Genomic DNA, 19145 nt, shown 5'->3' on the forward strand with positions numbered 1-19145 from the left:
AAGATTTGGTTGCTCAAATATTCTCTTTTTGTAATGCGGAGAATGAGGCGGAAGCCGAAGTATATGCACACAAAGTCTTTAATGACAAAATAGGCAGGAGATACATACACTGGCAGTGAAGCAGTATAGTCCTGTGAACGCAAACGGCAGTTCGTGTATAGTATCCATATATACTGTATAGATTGTGTATAGCTTTCCTCAGTGCGGTGCTGGCAGCAGCAGAGAATCGTGGTGCAGATAGCATGAAATGTAGAAAACAATAACGGACAACCTGTGGGGGAAAATGAGTGGCTTATATGAGTGTGGAGGTAATGGAAGTCAGGTGTGTCGGGTTAGTAATCAGGCGAGCAGCTCCGTGCGGGCGGAGCACGTGCGGGTGAAGACGCAGGGTGCTCCCTGACAGTTTTCAATCATTTAACTTTATTCTATTTTTAAGCTCTCACTAAGTTCACAGCAATGTTTATTTACATCATCAAGTGGAAGGTCGCCCGTAGTTAAATAAAACCTTACTTTGATATAAAACAGAATAGTTGTTATTTATATTATATATTAATAAATATATAATTTATATATTATTTAACTTTGAAATGTCATTTTATAAAACAAAAAAAGTTATATTTGTAACTATAAATGTAAATATTTACTACAGAATAACACTTTAATATATTTGGAGATTGTACAGTATGGACATGCCAAATCATGTAGTCAAGTAGCCAGAAATGTTTGTAAATGTTATAATTCAATAATTATATAGTGCATAGGAAACAAAGATGCATATTTATTGATAAATTACTAAAATATTAAAATATAAATAATACATAGACAGCTTTCAACATTTGGTACTGCAAATTATTACAGTCTATAAATGCAAGCCTTACACACATATTTGTTAAAACGATTTTTAGCTGCATATAGTAGTCGAGTTGTACACACTCCTAGGTATTTATAATCAGTAGCCATTGTGTGGTACTGAACAATTTTACAGTCAAGCATATAGTAAAAAACCTCACACGAAAAAAAACCCCACAAATACACATTTCAGTATGTAATATTTTTCTTCCCAAAAAGTAAACCAGCACTTAGAAACAAGGTAGAAAAAAACAAGGTACACCCTTCCTCATTCAATAAAAAGGTTTTCACTAATAAAATGTTTTAAGCAATAAGTTTTATGACCTGCACATCAAGAGAATGGTTATCACTAATGACTAATATGACATATCACTAATCTTGAGGCCTACTTAAGGGAAAGTCTAGAGATATTAAATAAAAACATGCTCAAGTTTCCAAGAGTAAAATGTAATCATTAGGGATAGACATTTAACATTGTATGTAATAAATAGAATATCACACAGTGTCGACTGCTTTATTCTGCATGACTATCTAAGGAGCCAAGAATAATATACATTTTTAACATAAATCAACATCTAATTGAAGTTTTCAGTTAGCTATTAATTATTATTGTTAATTAAATGTTATTAATGTTAAGCCCATCAGCACGAAACTACCTCAACAGCACTACCTCTAATTTCACAAAATAATTAATAAAATGAAGCAAATAATAAGATAAGGTATTATGTTCTACTGTACTAGCATAAGATAACTACTGTACATTTACAGCATTTAACATATGACCCTAACCAGAGCGATGTAAAAGAGTGCTTTCAAGTCTCAATGAATATATAAATAACTTGCTAAAGATTTAAGTAAACAATAATATAATAAAAATGCAACAAAGTATGAAAAGATTTTTCTTAGTAGGAGTAGAATTATGAAATTTCAATAATGCTTCAGTAAATTCAGTTCTTTCAAAACAACCCTCCCCACTCTGCTAAAAAGCAGTGAAGAATGTAAAAAAAAAAAAAATATATATATATATATATATATATATATATATATATATATATAGAGAGAGAGAGAGAGAGAGAGAGAGAGAGAGAGAGCAGATATCTCTGTTCTGCTCAGAAATTCATAATATTTAATTATGTAATATTTATATTCAGTCCTGAATTTTCCTGGAATTTTTGCACATCTGATAAGACATCTTTTACTTTTGACCGCATATGTATGAGCATGACCTGTCGTTGATAGCAAACACTAGCTTTAGACAGGATCTCCTTACATGCAGGCTTATGATGTTTGCCACTTAGGTGTCCAGCCTGCTCACACTTCCATACACTGCGGGAAACCTTTGTTTCAAGATGTTTCAGAGCCAGATTGAGGATAGTATTGGTGAGTGGGGACCTACGTAACAATACTCTGTGATTCGTAGAGTTTAAAGCCTTTGGAAGGAGGGAAAAGAGAATGCTGAACTCTGCAGGGGGCTCAGATGGGAGCTGTTTCCTTTTCAAGTCATTAAGTCTATCCATAAGGTAAAACCACTTTATTTTCTGTGACCCTTTCTTAAAGGTCACAGTGTAAAGTTTATCAAGCTTTGTTGCTGTCTTTCCTTTGAAAGAAGGGGTAATGAATGCACTGAGACGTTTTGCTAGAATTTTGTGGAAAATCCATTTTTCTTTGTCTGTTTCAGGACGGAAATTGTATCTGTTTTTATTGAACTTAATTTTTAAGCTTTCAGTCAGTGGACAGCAATTTGTTTTGTAGTATTTCAATAGCTTTATACCAGGTCTGCAGTTTTCTGAGTCAGTCAAAGACTTAATGGCACTCAGAACTTCTGCCCCACTAATCTTTCCTGGCCTCCTGTCAGGACAGTACTGAAATGTTGGTGGCAACATGGTGGCAACATTTGGGATCTTTTTTTCAGTTTGTTTTTGAACTCTGAGTTCTAGGACAAGAGGATGATGATCAGAAATTTCCTGATGCTCAACTCTACTAGAACACACTTGTCTCAGTTTTTCCTCCTGCAGGAAAAACATGTCTAATCTAGAGTAACTGTCATTCTGGCGTCGAGTAAATTTCTTCTCAGTGGGGTATAAGTATGACCACGTGTCTCTTAGATTCAGAGATGCAGTAAAGTCTTCTAAAATAGCTCGACCTGGTGAATGCCATGCAGATGATTGATTACGATCAAAGCTGGGGTGTAAAACTGTGTTGAAATCACCTCCACATATGAGAACACCCTCAGCCGTCTCCATCAGATATTCCTTTAATCTAGCTAACACAACTTTGTCTGCCTTATGCTTATACAGGTTAACAAGAGTGTATAGTTCACCAAACAGACGACAAAAGAGCACAATGTAACCTCCACTACAATCCTCATCATGGCATATGTACTCAAACGGAACTTTGTCTCTTATCAGTATTGCAACTCCTTTGCTGCGGGGTCTGTGCACAGTGAAGTACACTTTCCAGTTATTTCCAGGATTCTCTTTCAGGATGTTGTAACACTTTGGTCCAAGATGTGTTTCTTGTAAAAAGACAACGTCAGCTCGAAGGTCTTGAAGAGTTTTTAACAACTTAGAAATCTTTCCGGGTGACCTTTGGGTTTCTTTAATACCACAAGTGTTCCAGGTGACAAAACGAAGACTTAATTTTGTTTGTGATGTCATTATTAAACTTCTGTAAATAAAATAATTAAAATAGTTAAAATGTTCCTGTATATGGTCTGTTGTGTATTGTATGTTTAATAATATGTTTAATAAATATCAAAACACATCTAAGTCAGGCCATACATTTATGGGTGCATTTTCATGTTATCTTATGAACACAGTAATCTATACATTATGTATATTGTTTTTAGAAAACATTCTCTCGCACCATAAATAAAGTACTTTATTAAATACATGAAATTAAATAGATTACCTTGTTAGAAATGTAGTTTGCACACAAATGTCGGCTGGGAATATAAATTAAATATTAATTATAATATTGTCCATAGAGGAAATTATCTCATAATATTATACATTACATTCATTTATTTGAAAGATTTTATATATGGTACAAATATATGCAGAGAGACAACCATGTTTGCACTGAAATTCATTTACTTTATTTACCTGTTAAAACCAATTTACACTGGCTGCCCTAACTACTATATTAATGGTCAAAACTAATCATTTACATTAAATCCATTCAGATAATCAAAACTAATAATGTTATGTAAACAACAAATACAAAGTACAAATATATTACAAGGTTTTTTGTTTAAAAGTACAGAATAGTTTTAAAAAGCGTCCTCTGTGTATTGTTATTATTCTTTCTTTTTTTTTTTTTTTTAATAAATAATATAATTGTTATTTTATACATTCTATTGTTGGGAACCTACCTTGCACATCGTCGGGTGGAAGATGAAGTGTATCAGATGAAAAACCTTTTTTGTATTAAAAAAGAAATTTATCAAGTGTTGTAACTATTGGTTAAACAACTGGTCTATAAAATTGACATCAACAATAGTTGGTGGTTCTGGAAAAAAAATAAGATCTTAAGAAGAGCAACTTACAAACAAGATAAATGAATAAGAATAGCAAAATGCAGCCAACGCACACAAATACATTCATTCAACATTTGCATAAGCACATCCCATTTTCTATCATGTATTGCTTAACCCTTTAAGACCTAAGCTAATGCATGTGTGGTGATGTGTGTGTGTTGTTGTTGTTCTTGAACTCTAAACAATAAACCAAATTATTAGAAAATATCATTATGATCCAGCAGCATTGCAGATACCAATCTAGTCTTAAAAAGAGAGTTTTAATTGTATATAATATATACATTTTATTTATATGTTTCTTATTTTGTGTGAATGATTAGTGAATGATGGGGGTTCTTGCTTAGCTAACCATTTTTGTTATGGTCAGACAGCAAAGTAATGACCAGTAATAGTATAAATACAGATACAATAGAAACTAGTGTGAATATGTGATGTTTACTAATGGAGTACACACATTTTACTGAGTAACTTTTTCTGAGTAACAAAAGATTTAAAAAATCATTTTAAATGGACGTCTATCACCACCAGGACATGCTGCTTGTTGACCTCCACATAATCAACATGAATTAGCTCCCATGGTGCTGTGGCCCATGACCATGGGTGAAGAGGGGCTGCCGGGGGTCTATTTAGTGTAGTTTCACAGGGTGAACACTGAGCCACAAATGTCTCAATCTCATGATCTAAACCCGGCCACCAAAGGAAGCTTCTTGCCAGAGCTTTCATTCAGTGACTTCTGGATGTTCCTCATGTAAGTCGGAAAGCAATCTTCTGTACTTAGGCGGTATGGCCACCCGTGATCCCCAAAGAACACATCCACTTTGGTCTGTAGACAAACTGAGGTTTGGATTGGGTACAAACTTAAGCCATCCAGTTAGTGTGAGATCCAAAACCTTGGATCGGATAGGGTCATGCCTGGTCTCTTCTGCAATGTCTTTCGCCGAGATCAGTAGTTCCTCCACATGAGAGATCAGAAACACTCCTTCCTGCTCCTCCTTTAAAGGACCATGATTGCTCCTGATGGTAGGATATGTGAAATCACCGCACACATGCCATACGGAGAGGCGTCACAGGCAAGTCTGAGATGTTTTCCTGGATCATTATGCGCAAAGCACTTAGTGTTCAGTAGCCGTTATTTGCGGGCTTTGAATGGCTCTTCACAATTGTCAAGTTGTCAGATACTGCTCTGACTCAAGATCTAGAGGTAACTGTTGATATGTGAATGACAGATCAAGTTTGCTAAACACTTTACCTCCTGCTAGGGTGGCAAATAGATCCTCAGTATTTGGCAGTGAATATTCTTTAGGGAGTATACAACGATTAACAGTCACTTTGTCACCACAGCATACTCTGACAGAGCCATCCTTCTTGGGAACCACTACTATAGGCACTGCCCAATCACTTCGTTCCACCTGAATGATGATTCCATTGCTTTGCAGTCGCTGCAACTCTTTCTCCACACGCATCCCTCAGAGCATATGGTACAGGTCGCAGCTTATAGAATATTGGTTTGCTATCACGCTGAACTCGGATTCTAGCCTGGAATTCTCTAATCTTTCCATAACCGTCTTTGAAAAGATGCTTATGCTTGTCCAGTATGGCTTTTAGAGAGGACTCAGTTCTTGTCTCTTGTTTTAAGATGAAAATTTTACCCCAGTCAAGCTTGATCTTCTGCAGCCAATTTCGTCCTAGTAATGGCGTTTTGTCACCCTTTACTACCATCAATGGCAGTCTCTAATCATTTCCATTATACTGGACTAGAACTTGAATTTCTCCCCTGTATCGCCTGTATATGATGAGAGATGAATTGCAGCTGGCTGCAAGGGGCAGTCAATCAGGAGCTCTTTGCATATGGATTCTGGAATTAGAGAGACAGATGTGCCAGTGTCAATCTGCGTGGTTACTATCTTTCCTGAGAGTGCCATTTGCAAAAATAGCCCATCTTTCTTTTCTTGTGTAGTGTAAACTGTAAGAAATTTAAATGCCTTAACAGGAGCACTTAATTCGTCAGCCGTAGCTGTCATGGCTTTACCTGCTCGTTTACTGCTTTTGCAGACCCTTTTCAGATGGCCTGGTTTACCACATGCATGACATACTGCAGTGCGGAAATGGCATTTATGTGGCTGATGAACCTCTCTGCCACAACGATGACATGCAATTTTTCGTCTGGCTGAAAAGCTCTGTGCCGATCTGCTCGATGCAGAGAAACCTGAATGCGTAGATCCTTTCTGTGGTTTGTTCATCTGTCTTCCCCGTGAAAAACTGGAAAAACTGAACCCCAGCACTGAAATGGTCAGCACGCTCTGTCAGCTCCTTAGTATCCTTGCATGCTAGTTCAAGGCCAAGAGCAATTTCACAGGCTTGTTTGAAAGTCAAATCCTTCTCAGATAAGAGACGCTTCTTTTTTACTTTTAAATTCAGGAACTTTGCCAATCATTGCCATGTTGCCGTCACTTTATTTTCCGTTTATCACCTCCATGCAATTCTGATTTTTTTTTCTTTTACTCTAGTTTATTTTCTCCCATATCTGTTTTGTTGTGCTTGCGATTTTTTTGTTATACTTGTGTTTTTATGGGAAAAGAACGAGAGAGACACGGAGGTATAACGTTTGCAGTCTTTACTGTCTTTTCGAATTTTCCATTGTGCTACTAATACAACACACAGCGCATGCGTGCTATGAAAATCCCATAATACATGTAACACAGTTGCACCAATATACCACACACATCAACTTGTAGTGGACAGTATTACAAGAAAACCAACTTTTATTGGTACAAAGTGATTGCATTTCAGTGTCGATGTACACTAATGAATTTGAGGTTTGCAATCCCTTGGGGACTTTAAAAAACATTCACAAAATCACAGCCGTTTATTGGGTGCTTCTGATTCTGTTCTACTCTTCACTCAAAACTTGCTCTGCTTGGAAAAAGCAATGATATAAAATATATTTTTTGTGTAAAAAATACCTTTATTCAACAATTCTTCTCCTCCGTGTCACCCTAGTGCCATTTTGGAGAGTACCAAAAAAAATTCTTCTCATAGCTTCATAAAATTACAGTTGAACCACTTATGTCACATGGAATATTTTATCATTGTTTTTGGCACCTTTCTGGACCATCAACGTGGTAGGACCCTTGCTGCCTATGACGTTAAAGTTAAAATCAGAAAATCATTGTGTGACAATGTGAAGAACAATTAATGGAGAAGGAATCTCTTTAGTGCAATCAGGTTCCTATCCTGAACTGTATACAATGTGAGAGGATGAAGATCCTTTAGATCCTCTGGCTCAAGTATTTAAATTGTACTTGTTTCAGAAAACTCATAACACCTAAAGTGCTTAATGTACCATGATGCAAGCCTTGAGTTTTTATTTTGAAAGAACTAATCACAGACATTTTACTCTTGATACTCTGAACTTTCCTTACAAGGACTCAGACAGAGTAAACAGAAGTAATTTTCCAGTCCAGTTTCCCAAAGAAAACCATAGGTGGGAATGGGCATAATAATTGGGCATTACTACACTTATAACCATTACTGATTGCTACTATTGTACCCAATTCTCTGCCTGCTTGGGACAATTTGATGGACTTGAGAGAGATCATCTCTAGGTTACGAACATAACCCTAGTTCAACGAGGGAACAAGACGCTGCGTCGAAGCGGTTCCCAAAGCGCTACTCAGTTATATAATACTCAGTTTTATCACCTTTGTCTGTGCAGAAGGTAAAAACAGTAAGAACATGTACATTGGAAGAACTGCATAAGACTGCAGTTCGTAAACAATACCCACACAAAGACGTTTTGTCACATGCGTCTGATGTGCATTTGTATGGACTTCACTTCAGTGAAGGCATGATTTTGTCCTCAGGTCAAAGTGGCTTGTCTGAATTTTTTCAGAATACTCAGTGTACTTGTCAATGCTAACAAGGTGGCCTTTTTTGCAAAAGGCTTTCATCATGGTACACTTTTGGTGTTACGAGTTTTCTGAAACAGGTGCAATTTAAATACTTGAGCCAGAGGATCTGAATGATCCTCATCCTCTCACATTGTATACAGTTCAGGGAAGGAACCTGATTGCACTAAAGAGATTATTTAACATGTTACCACATATAAAGCTTAATTATTTTTATCCAGAATTTTGTTTTACAGAATATGTGGCTCCATGTTGTGTTGGCCCCTGATAATATTAGGAGGCTGGATATTTTGGAAAATCTCACTTAAGTTGAACACTTGAAAACAATTCAAAATATACACTTATACCTGAGGTACTAGCCAAATCCTGTAAAGAGAAAACAATTTTGTCTGGTGTCTGAAACTAATTTGCTAACTGTTCTATAAGACAAACAGCAGGGTAAAGAGTAGAACGGAGGAGTCAAAGTTTTGGCAAAAATGTATTAATTGAATAATCCTTGTTGAATACTTATCAGTAATGAGTTTGACAGCACAAATGAAAAAAGTGTTACGCTATATTCCCAAAAGTATTTGGACAACCCCTTTAAATGAACAGGTTTGATTACTTCCTAAATTCGTAATTTCCATGAGTACAAATTTATATGCAAATAATGATATTCTATGAAATTGTGTGCTTCTAAATTTTTAGCAACAGTTTAGACAGGCCTCTGTTCTAGAGGAGCAAGTGCTGAATAATGTGCAAGACTTCCCTACAGCTGTTGCTCTCCTATTTGGCTTGATTCATGCCGTCAACATTAGCTATCCTAAAGAAATAGAATACAGTTTTACAGAAGACCCCCAGTGCCCTTCAAGAGTCCAGTCCTTTAAAAACAAATTGTTAAAGTTTAAGTAGCTGCAGTTCATATGGCTAATCAAAAGTGCAATTACTGAGTTGTTCCTGTTTGTTCAGTACGTGTATAACAGTAAAACATATGCCAAAGTCAGTTTTGAGTTAAAATCTTTAGATTTAGAAATCTTGCTGGAAAATTAAATCAGTATTTCTATAAAGCTGGTCAGCAGAGGGAAGCATGAAGTGCTCTAAAACATCCTAGTAGATGGCTGATCTGACCCTGGACTTGATAAAACAATGTGGACCACTACCAACAGATGGCTCCCCAAACCACCACTGACTGTGCAAACTTTTCACTGGACCTCAAGCAACTTGGATTCTGTGCCTCTCCTCTCTTATTCCAGACTCTGGCACATTGATTTCCAAATTAAATGAAACATTTACTTTCCTTTCATCTGAAAAGACAACTTAGGCCCACTGATCACAAGTCCAGTCCTTTTTTGTCCTTTGCTCAGGTGAGACACCTCTGACATTGTCTCTGGTTCAGGAGTGACTTGACACAAGGAATGCATCAGTTGTAGCCCATGGATACATCTGTGTGTGGTGGCTCTTGAAGCACTGAGTCCAGCTGCAGTCCACTCTTTGTGAATCTCCCACAAATTCTTAAATGGGCTTTGTTTTACCTTATTCTAACACATTCCATTTCCTTCCATTTAACTCTCAATTAATGTGCTTAAACACAGCCAGCTTCTTTAGCAACGAGCGATGAGCTTTTGTGTCTTACCCTCCATGTGCAGGGTGACAGTGATTGGCTTCTGGACAACTGTCAAGTCAGCAGTCTTCCCCATGATTGTGTAGCCTGAACCAGACTGAGACACCATTTAAAGGCTCAGGAAACCTTTACAGGTGTTTGGATTTAATTAGCGAGTGTCCAATATTGAACTTTTTCACAATACTCTAATTTTTTGATGATACTAAATTTTGTGTTTTCATTAGCTGAAAGCCTAATCATCAAAATTACAAGAAATAAACACTTGAAATATAGCAGTCTGAGTGTGATGAATCTATATAATATACAAGTTTCAGGACTAAAGAAGAGAGGGACGATCTTGCTTGTTATTATAAAGTCACATCTCTGATCGTATGCGAGTACATTAAATCATAGTTTAAAATAGTCTTGTTTTTTCTTTAAATCTTTTAATCTTCTTCTTCTTTCAGCTGCTCCCATTAGGTGTCACCAAAGCATATCATCCGTCTCCATACTACTCTGTCTTCTGCATCTGCCTCTTTCAAACCAACTACCACCACATCCATAAACCTCCTCCATGGTCTTCCTCTTTTCCTTCTTGGTGGCTTCATCCTCAGCATTCTTCTACTGACATACCCCATGTCCCTCCTCTGCACATGTCCAAACCACCTCAATCGTGCCTCCCTCATTTTGTCCCCAAAACGTCCAACATTTTCAGTCCCTCTAATTAGCTTATTTCTAACGTTCAAATCACTTTAAAATAGAATATATTCTTAGTTAAAACACTTTATATGGGTTTCTTTTGTTGTTGTTTTGTTCTGAATAGAATAAAAACGTATGAAATTTGCTAATGATTACATTCTGGGTTTTTATTTATTTATGTATTTATTTATTTATTTATTTATTTATTTATTTATTTATTTATTTATTTATTTAACTTTTTGGAATTGTGGTTGTAGATAGAGTTCATGTCTTCATAAGAAAGTACAGCATGTGTTTTTGTTTACTCCAGCATATTGAAACATTTTATTGAGGTAAAGTCAAGGGCACATATACTCATGTTCTAAAATTAAGTCACACAAAAATAGCCTTTAATGAGTTACAATGTGAAACATTATAAGATCACAGCAGAAGGCAAAATTATCATGGTTCTTGTTCTTTCTGCATTGATAAAATGTAGATAGAAATACATTGGAGTCATTCTAATGATGTATAACATACAATCATTGACAGCAAAAGTAAAGAAACATTTGAGATTTACAAATATTACATTGAATGTGTAAAACAAAAAGAGCAAAATGTAAAAAAAAAAAAAAAAAAAAAAAAAAAGGAGTGAGTTATTTTCTCAAGTGTAGTCAAGTAAACCGGCAGCCATTGAAACTCTACAACATTCATGTAGAATATAAATACCTTTAACCTATAAAGGTTTGTAACGAGAATCGACGGTGGTTTGTATTGTATACTGGTAAATCTCTGCAGTTAGTTGGAGAACATATGCCTTTTGTTGTTAGCAAACATGTATGTACATTTTTATAGCATGCCTTATTCAAACAAATCATGGCAACCCTGTTGTGTAAAAAAACTTCCAAAAAATGCATGGACATTCTTATTTATTAACGCACATCATGTACATAAAGAAATTTTAAGCACGTTAATATATTGCTGCCATAATGATTTTCATTTATCTCGATTATCAGTTATCTCAACGCTTTTTGTCGTCCCCTAGGCCGGCAACATAACCGGGTTCAACTGTATCACTAAATTTAAGATCACTTTGTCTGTTTGTATCTGATAAGGAGCTAATAATGAACGAATAATCATTAAGTGATAGTTATTTTAAGTCCTGATATTTTATTGACATGGCTGACAAAAGCATCCCGTGAATCAGATGTAATGTTTGGAGTATGTATTCGCAGAACCTGTCTTTGATAGCAGACTGTGCCTCTAAAGTTATTTTCCAAAACTAACTCTTCCAGCTCATTCAGAGCCAAACAAAAGATTGCATTAGTGAGTGGATAGCCAGGTTCCAAAAGTCTAAATTCACAAAAGATTTGGTCTTTAGGAAGAAGGTAATCAAGAAATCTTAATTCTGGTAGAAGGACACTGTCCGATAATTTAGGATGCAGTTTCCTAATGGAGTTCAGAAGGAAATGCCACTTGATTTTCTGTGGCCCTGTCTGAAATTTTACATAAAAAAATTTATCATGATTTATTGCTACCGTTCCCTTCATGGAAATCAATGCACTGAGACGCCTTGCCAAAATTTGTGATAATATTGAATACTGCAAATTAAAGATGTGTCTGTATCCTGAAGGATTCGGTTGCTCAAGTTTCTCTTTGTTCTGCATCACTGAATTGTATTCTATTTTTAAGCTCTCACTCAGTTCACATGAATTGTTTTTATAATATTTCACATCCTTTCCATCAAGTGGAAGATCTTCTAATTCAGTCAAAGACTTAATGACACTCAGTATTTCTGCCCCACTAATCTTTCCTGGTCTTCTGTCAGGTGTGGAAGGCTTACACCACAGGCGTACACCACTGGCAACTTTTGGAAGTATTTCGTTAGCATTCTGCCGAACTGTGAGCTCTAGTACAAGAGGATGATGATCAGAAAAACCTTGCAGTTCAGCGATATTGTGTACAGTGATCTTACGCACACGTTCCATTCTGTGTTCTGGAAGAAAAAACATGTCTATCCTAGAGAGACTGTCATTCTGACGTCGTGTATAGTCCTCATCAGTAGGCCGTAAGTATGACCAAGTGTCTCTGAGATTGAGAGAAACAGTGAAATATTCTAAAGATGCTCTATTTCGTGAATGTCTTGCTTGAAAATTTAAAGGTTTCCGATCGAAGCTGGGATGTAAAACTGTGTTGAAATCACCTCCAACCACTAGAACACCCTCAGCTGTTTCCACCAGATAGTCTTTCAATCTAGCCAAGAAAAATTCGTCTGCCTTATGATAGTAAATATTGACAAGGGTGTGAAGTTCACCAAACAGACGACAGAAAAGCACGATGTAACTTCCATTGCAGTCCTCATCGTGGCATATGTACTCGAATGGTACAGTGTTTTTTATCAGTATTGCGACTCCTTTGCTTCGAGAGCTGTACACAGTGAAATAGACGTTCCAGCCTGGAACATCTTCCAAGATTTTATAACAGTCTGGGCCAATATGTGTCTCTTGTATAAAGGCAACATCAGCCTGAAGGTTATTGAGACTGTCCAGCAGTTTTGAGATTTTTTCTTCTGACTGAGTGGTATCTTTAATACCATTTGTATTCCAAGACACAAAACGGATTCTTGATTCAGGTCCTGATGTCATTATTAATGACTTTGTGAATTTCTGTGAATAAATCACACTTATTTTAAAACATAATTTTTTTTAGATATTTCTTTCTATTTTGTTCAATGTGCTATATGTAAGCAAGGAATTCTTAATCCTACATGTAAAGTAAATCAAAAAATAAATATTACATTATACTTCTGTAAATATAATATACCATATAAAACTGTTATACAGTGGAACCTTGGATTGGAAATAAGGCAAAGTATAAATATTTTTTGCCTTACTGGCAATCAAGGTTGCATTATATATATATATATATATATATATATATATATATATATATATATATATATATATATATATATATATATATATATATATATAAATGACAAAAAGACAAACACAATAAAGTGCAAATAAAAAGCAGAACATTTCTTATGCAGAGAGACACCTGTGTTTGCCTTGAAATTACCAGTTAGAACAAGTTTCCACTGGCTGGCCTAACCAGTTTTTTGACTAATGGCCAAAAACTGATCATTTATAATATATCCATTTAGATAACCAAAACTATTTATAATGTTAGTAATACTAACACCTAAATATTAAAAATACAACAATTACAAAAAAATACATTTATAAAAGTACAGATTAGTTCACATACTAAAAAGTGTTGTTATTTTAAAAGTACAGATTAGTTCAGATACTAAAAGTGTTATTATTAAAATGTCCTTTGTGTACTGTTATTAATACTATTTAAAATACAATAATTTATAAAATAATAAATATAAACTTTTTCAATTGTTATTTTATACAATCCATTGTTAGTAACTTACCTTGCCCAATCACCTTCAGGAAAAATGTAGAAGTGTACCAGATGAAAAGGCTAATTTGTACTTGGAAAGATTTAAAACTACTTAAAGGAGAGTTTAAGAAGAGAGACCTATAAAGCAAGACAGGAGAAACAGAAACGCAATGAGCAGGAAATTCACACATACGCATTTATGCAACATTTGCATGAGCACAACCCATTTTTGATGATGTAATGCTTAACCCTTTAAGGTTTAAGCATGCTTGGAGATGTGTGTGTTTTTATGGTTACCTGTAAATGTTGCAAGAACATGTAGAATATAACATATTGAGTGAACAAATAAAATTAAGTTACTAAATAAAGTTAATAAAAGTGTTCATTCACCACCTAATTATCAAAGTAATATATTCATTTAAATTTGTTTTCTGCTGTTTGCCAAACCTTGGCTCAGTGATTTGTTTTCATATTGTTTAGTAATGGTATTATTTGGACTATGATTGTGTCCATGGTCTTTATTATTACCTTTGTTCTTTTAGTTTCTTTGCTTATTTTGTGTCTAATATGTGTGCTCTTCATTAAGAAAACCTCTGCATCCACTTTCCACTCACACACTCGGTTCATTTACTACAGCTTCATTTAGAGAAAGTGGTAGCTTAATGACTAAGACAATGGACTTCTGATTGCTCCCAGTCCTGGGCCCTTAAAAATGTGTATAAATGTATAAATGGGACAAATATAAATCACTCTGGACAGAGGCATCTGCCAATTGACATAGATGTAAATGTAGGTGTCAACTATAGACGTTTCTTCTATAGTTAATTTAAAGAAAGAAATTAAGACAAATAGGGACATGATATCTTTCTATAATTAAAGGAGCCAAAACAAAGAAAATGGATACCTTTGGGAAACATTCTAATCACAACTCAAAAAATGTATACTTGAATACTCTTCTCTTTTCTATTATTTATAGTTTAGATTATAGATCTAGCACTGTAATTTAAATAAAGATGATTTTGTAAAAAATATGTTGAACTGAATAATCATTTTAAAGATTGGAATTAATTCTTCAGTGTGTAAACAAATCTGGGTTTATGAGCTGCACCCTGAAATGAGGTAGGTCTATGTATAATACTCAAGTATTTAATCCGAATGTAAAAAAAACACCCTTTTTATAAAGTAGAATGTGTAATGTCATACCATTGTCAATTCTCATATCCCGCCTTACCGTAAAGACCAGACAAACAACTTAAGAGCTTAATTTGTGTCTAGGTATGCAGCAACACTAGTGTATGTTTATGTTGCTTGGTGATCACTTGATCTTATCTTTGAAATTTCCTCTGACTGCCCAAAACTAATCTACTACAAGAAATTAAAGCTAATAATGTTATGTAAGAATTAGCAGACCATTATTTATTACTAAATTCAAAATTTTTATTACCAGTAATTACTAACATTTAAAAAACAAAATAATATAGTAAAACTGAAATACATACAGTATGTACAGTCATTTCAAATAAAACACAATTTGTTTTAAATATACTGGCATTGCTTTTTATAGGTTTTATGTATTTTTATATGTATTTATGTGCTACTGTATTTAGATATAGTAATGCATAGTAGGAGCTATTATTGTGTATATGCACAAAGATTTCTAAATTGTTTAACTTATAATATGAACATTTTTCAATTTAAGTATCTATTATCAATGCTGTTTTTAGAGTTCCATAGCAACAGCTTTTCTCTGGCTGAGTCATGCAATAAATGTGACACATGCAACCAGTTAACAGATCAAATGTTGATCCCTGTGGTTTCCCAGATGAATGTTAGTTTTAAAGTAACCAACAGTTTAATGTTTAACAGTGTGTGAATGACTCATAATTGTATCCTAATTTAATTAATTGGTGTTTGGCAGAGGTGAGAATAAATGAAGTACAAATACTTCGTTCCTGTACTTAAGTACATTTTTCTGGAATCAGTACTTTACTTCACTATTTATTTTTTAGATTTTTACTTTTACTTATTACATTGCTACACAAATAACTGTACTTTTTACTTCTTACATTTTCAAAACAGCCTCGTTACTTGAGTTTTAATCTATTTGGTGAAATATCAATATTTTTTCTTCTCAATGCGCCGTTTTCAGCCCATAAACCTATTCCTTGTCATTGCACGGCTTTTTCAATCTACCACTAGTGTATTATTTCCTGACTCTTACACACCACAGACGTAGGCTAATTTACGGAGTTCACAATGAGCAAGGCAGAGGGCAACAAGAAGTCTGGGGTTAACGTGAATGAGACAGAGGGAGTCAGTGATGTAAACATGACTGAGAACAGAGACATTCCTGATCACCTGATCATCATCATCTTTTCTCAGCTTGTGTTCTATATGTTAGTTGTTCAGCCTGGATACATTCATTAGATAACAACATTTTAAATTAGATATTTAGTGTATTTATATATATTAGGGCTGTCAAATGAAAATTCATTTTAATGGCACTAAATGTTATAAACGCATTATTAATGCAGGTTGCATTTCTTTTTGACAATTTGTATAAAAAAAAAAAAAAATCAATAAAAAAAAAAAATAAATAAATAAATAAATAAATAAATAAATAAATAAATAAATATAAAAGGTTTTAAAATAAAAACCTTCAGCACAACATACAATTATTCATGGCATTTTTCCTAATAAGGCCAAAACGAACTTAAATTGCTCAGGCTTTTTTGAACGTGCAGATAAGAGCAATACATGATTTGAATCTGTAAAGGTCTACTTTTACTTGTATACACAATAACAATAAAACGGTGTGCTTTTGTAAAATAAAGAAAACAGATATGGGGTGCTCTCTGCTGTGTCATCTCCCTTCACACAAAGCTCGAAAAGTCTTTTACACGAACCAGTTCACATTGAAAACAAATATACACTGATTTCGTAATCTGTATGAAATTTAGAATAGGTACTGTTTCTTCTGATCACCTCATTAACCATACGTGTGGAAGCATAGCAAAAGTTCCGTTTGGTGTCCTGATAATTTACATAATTTAAACTACCATAATTACTTTAAAACATTTACAGTAATATTTTGTCTTTATGCTTTATGTTGAGTTTGGTTTCGCTAATAATAAACATACATTTGCATAAAGCATCCATATTTCTGCATGCCCATGTTGCTTAGAGTATTAAAAACTAAATATTAATATATAGTACATTAAAAACAGATAGAAATGTGTGAATAAGTTGCGATTACTGTAAATATTTCAATTGATTGACAGCCCTAATATTAATGTCCAGTTACCAGCGTGACACTAAAGCAGGTAGTAGTAATGACTACTTTTTACTTAAGAACATCAGAGCCCAAAGTTCTTTACCTTAATTTGAGTAAAAAAGTATATTCCGTACTTCAACTTTTACTTGAGTATTTTAAAACATGAGTATCTGTACTTCTTCTTAAGTGAAGGATGTGTGTATTTTGCCAGCACTGGTGTTTGATAATGAAGGACTACTTTGCATGAACAACACTATGATTATGTGTCAGGCAGTCATTCATGCAGTGGGAGGCAAATCATGAGGCGACTAAACAGCAATTAGGGTACAAAAGTCATCAATTAAATATTTATTTATCAATCATTGGACACCTGTTTAAAAGCTGGCATCCTGACCACCTTCTTCAATATGGATCCATTTTCTGTTCTCATCTCAACAATCTAGGCAAACTACTTAGTGGACACCAATCAGAGGCTGCATTTTTATGATGATATGTAGATTTTACAAGATATTAAAACTACATAAAATAAATAAATAAAAGTGTTTTGATACAGAATATGAAGACATTTTTATTAACCCTATTGAATACAAATTACAAAATCCTATTTTATATTTGAAATACGTTTTTAAAAACATGTATCATAAATACTGCCCATCCCTGGTGGTGATTAAGTTATAATCATTTAGTGCTCACTTAAAATTGAACAAGAAACGAAAAAGCAGCTGGATGGAATTTGATACATTTAACACAATGCACCAACTTGAATGGCACACAGAATCTTATAAATATTTAAACAACCTTCAGAGTTTCTTAATGTTTTTTTTTTTTTTTTGCTTCAATAACAATGTACATTCAAGCTGATTTGGATTACAGTACTTCAGTGTTAAGAATAAAAGTTGCAGAAAATCTGATCTGTTATACATATGTATTATTTCATATTTGCATACATTTAAATAGTGGTCTAAAAATTGTGTAATTTTCAGAGATTGTCACATGCCAGCTCCCACCACTCTAACTTATTTTCACGTTTGTCTAGCCATGTGCATCTTTGTTTTGATTTATGCCATGTTTCCACCCCTGTCTGTGATTAGTCAGTTTTCTCATGCCTTATTTGGTTTATGTTTGAATATCTCACTTTCATGTTTGTCTACCCGTGTGCTTCCTTATTCTTATTTATGTAATATCTTCATATACCAAGCCTTTGTTTCAGCTTTCCAGTTTTGATGTGTGTGGAGAGCTTATTTTCTCAGGGTAGGATTAAGAGGATTAAGACAATGGGTTCACCAAACAAAACTGATTTTATTCGGCCGCAGACCTTATTTTAAGTTCTACTTTTACTTTTCAGTACATCGAGCTGAAACACATATACAGTACACGTGCACCCTCATGATTTATACAGGTTGGTTCTCAAGGTAGCGTAAACTGAAACACATATAAACAAAAGCACCCTCATCTCTGCACGGTGTCTCTATCCCTCAAGGTCACATCTATATAAATTTCCCTGCTCACTGCAACAGAGAATGTTGCTCAGTTCCTTCAGCTGTGTCATTCAACAATAATGTGGAACTCCAGCTTGGAATTATAACCCTTCCCAGATTGCTGAACAGCAACAATTTCCTCTCTGAGCTTATTGCTGATGTTCTATAATTGTATAATTACAAGGTGTAAACACACACCTGAGCACTCCAGATCATTAAACAGTCAAATGTTCTGCTGTTGTTAAAGTAGTTACACTACTTGATATTTATCTTTACTAATACCTGGTTGGTAATTACTGTCTGACTGTTGTTCAGAACTACAGCTAAAAGTCTTCACTTAAAAATAAGATAGAAGTAACAGTTAAATACACAACGGGGCAGACATGCACATGTGTACATCATTATACATAATGTTTATTGTGAATATCAC

General features: G+C 34.5%; 1 protein-coding gene across 1 annotated transcript; it reads right to left on the bottom strand.

Annotated features, from left to right (window-relative positions):
- Window positions 1–1935: 1935 nt before the first annotated feature.
- Window positions 1936–14127, bottom strand: LOC124384225. The gene is made up of 4 exons (XM_046846914.1): window positions 13995–14127; window positions 4223–4267; window positions 3760–3793; window positions 1936–3516 (listed from the first exon to the last, which is right to left on the bottom strand). The coding sequence occupies exon 4, from the start codon at window positions 3504–3506 to the stop codon at window positions 1980–1982; it is 1527 nt and encodes a 508-aa protein (XP_046702870.1). The 5' UTR covers window positions 3507–3516; window positions 3760–3793; window positions 4223–4267; window positions 13995–14127; the 3' UTR covers window positions 1936–1979.
- Between the last annotated feature and the right edge of the window lie 5018 nt (window positions 14128–19145).

The sequence above is a fragment of the Silurus meridionalis genome, chromosome 4 (genome assembly GCF_014805685.1).
Source record: "Silurus meridionalis isolate SWU-2019-XX chromosome 4, ASM1480568v1, whole genome shotgun sequence".
Taxonomy (NCBI): domain Eukaryota; kingdom Metazoa; phylum Chordata; class Actinopteri; order Siluriformes; family Siluridae; genus Silurus; species Silurus meridionalis.

Bases quoted from the DNA above. Each gene is read 5' to 3' on its own strand.
- LOC124384225 (XM_046846914.1), bottom strand. From the start codon at position 3,506: ATGACATCACAAACAAAATTAAGTCTTCGTTTTGTCACCTGGAACACT.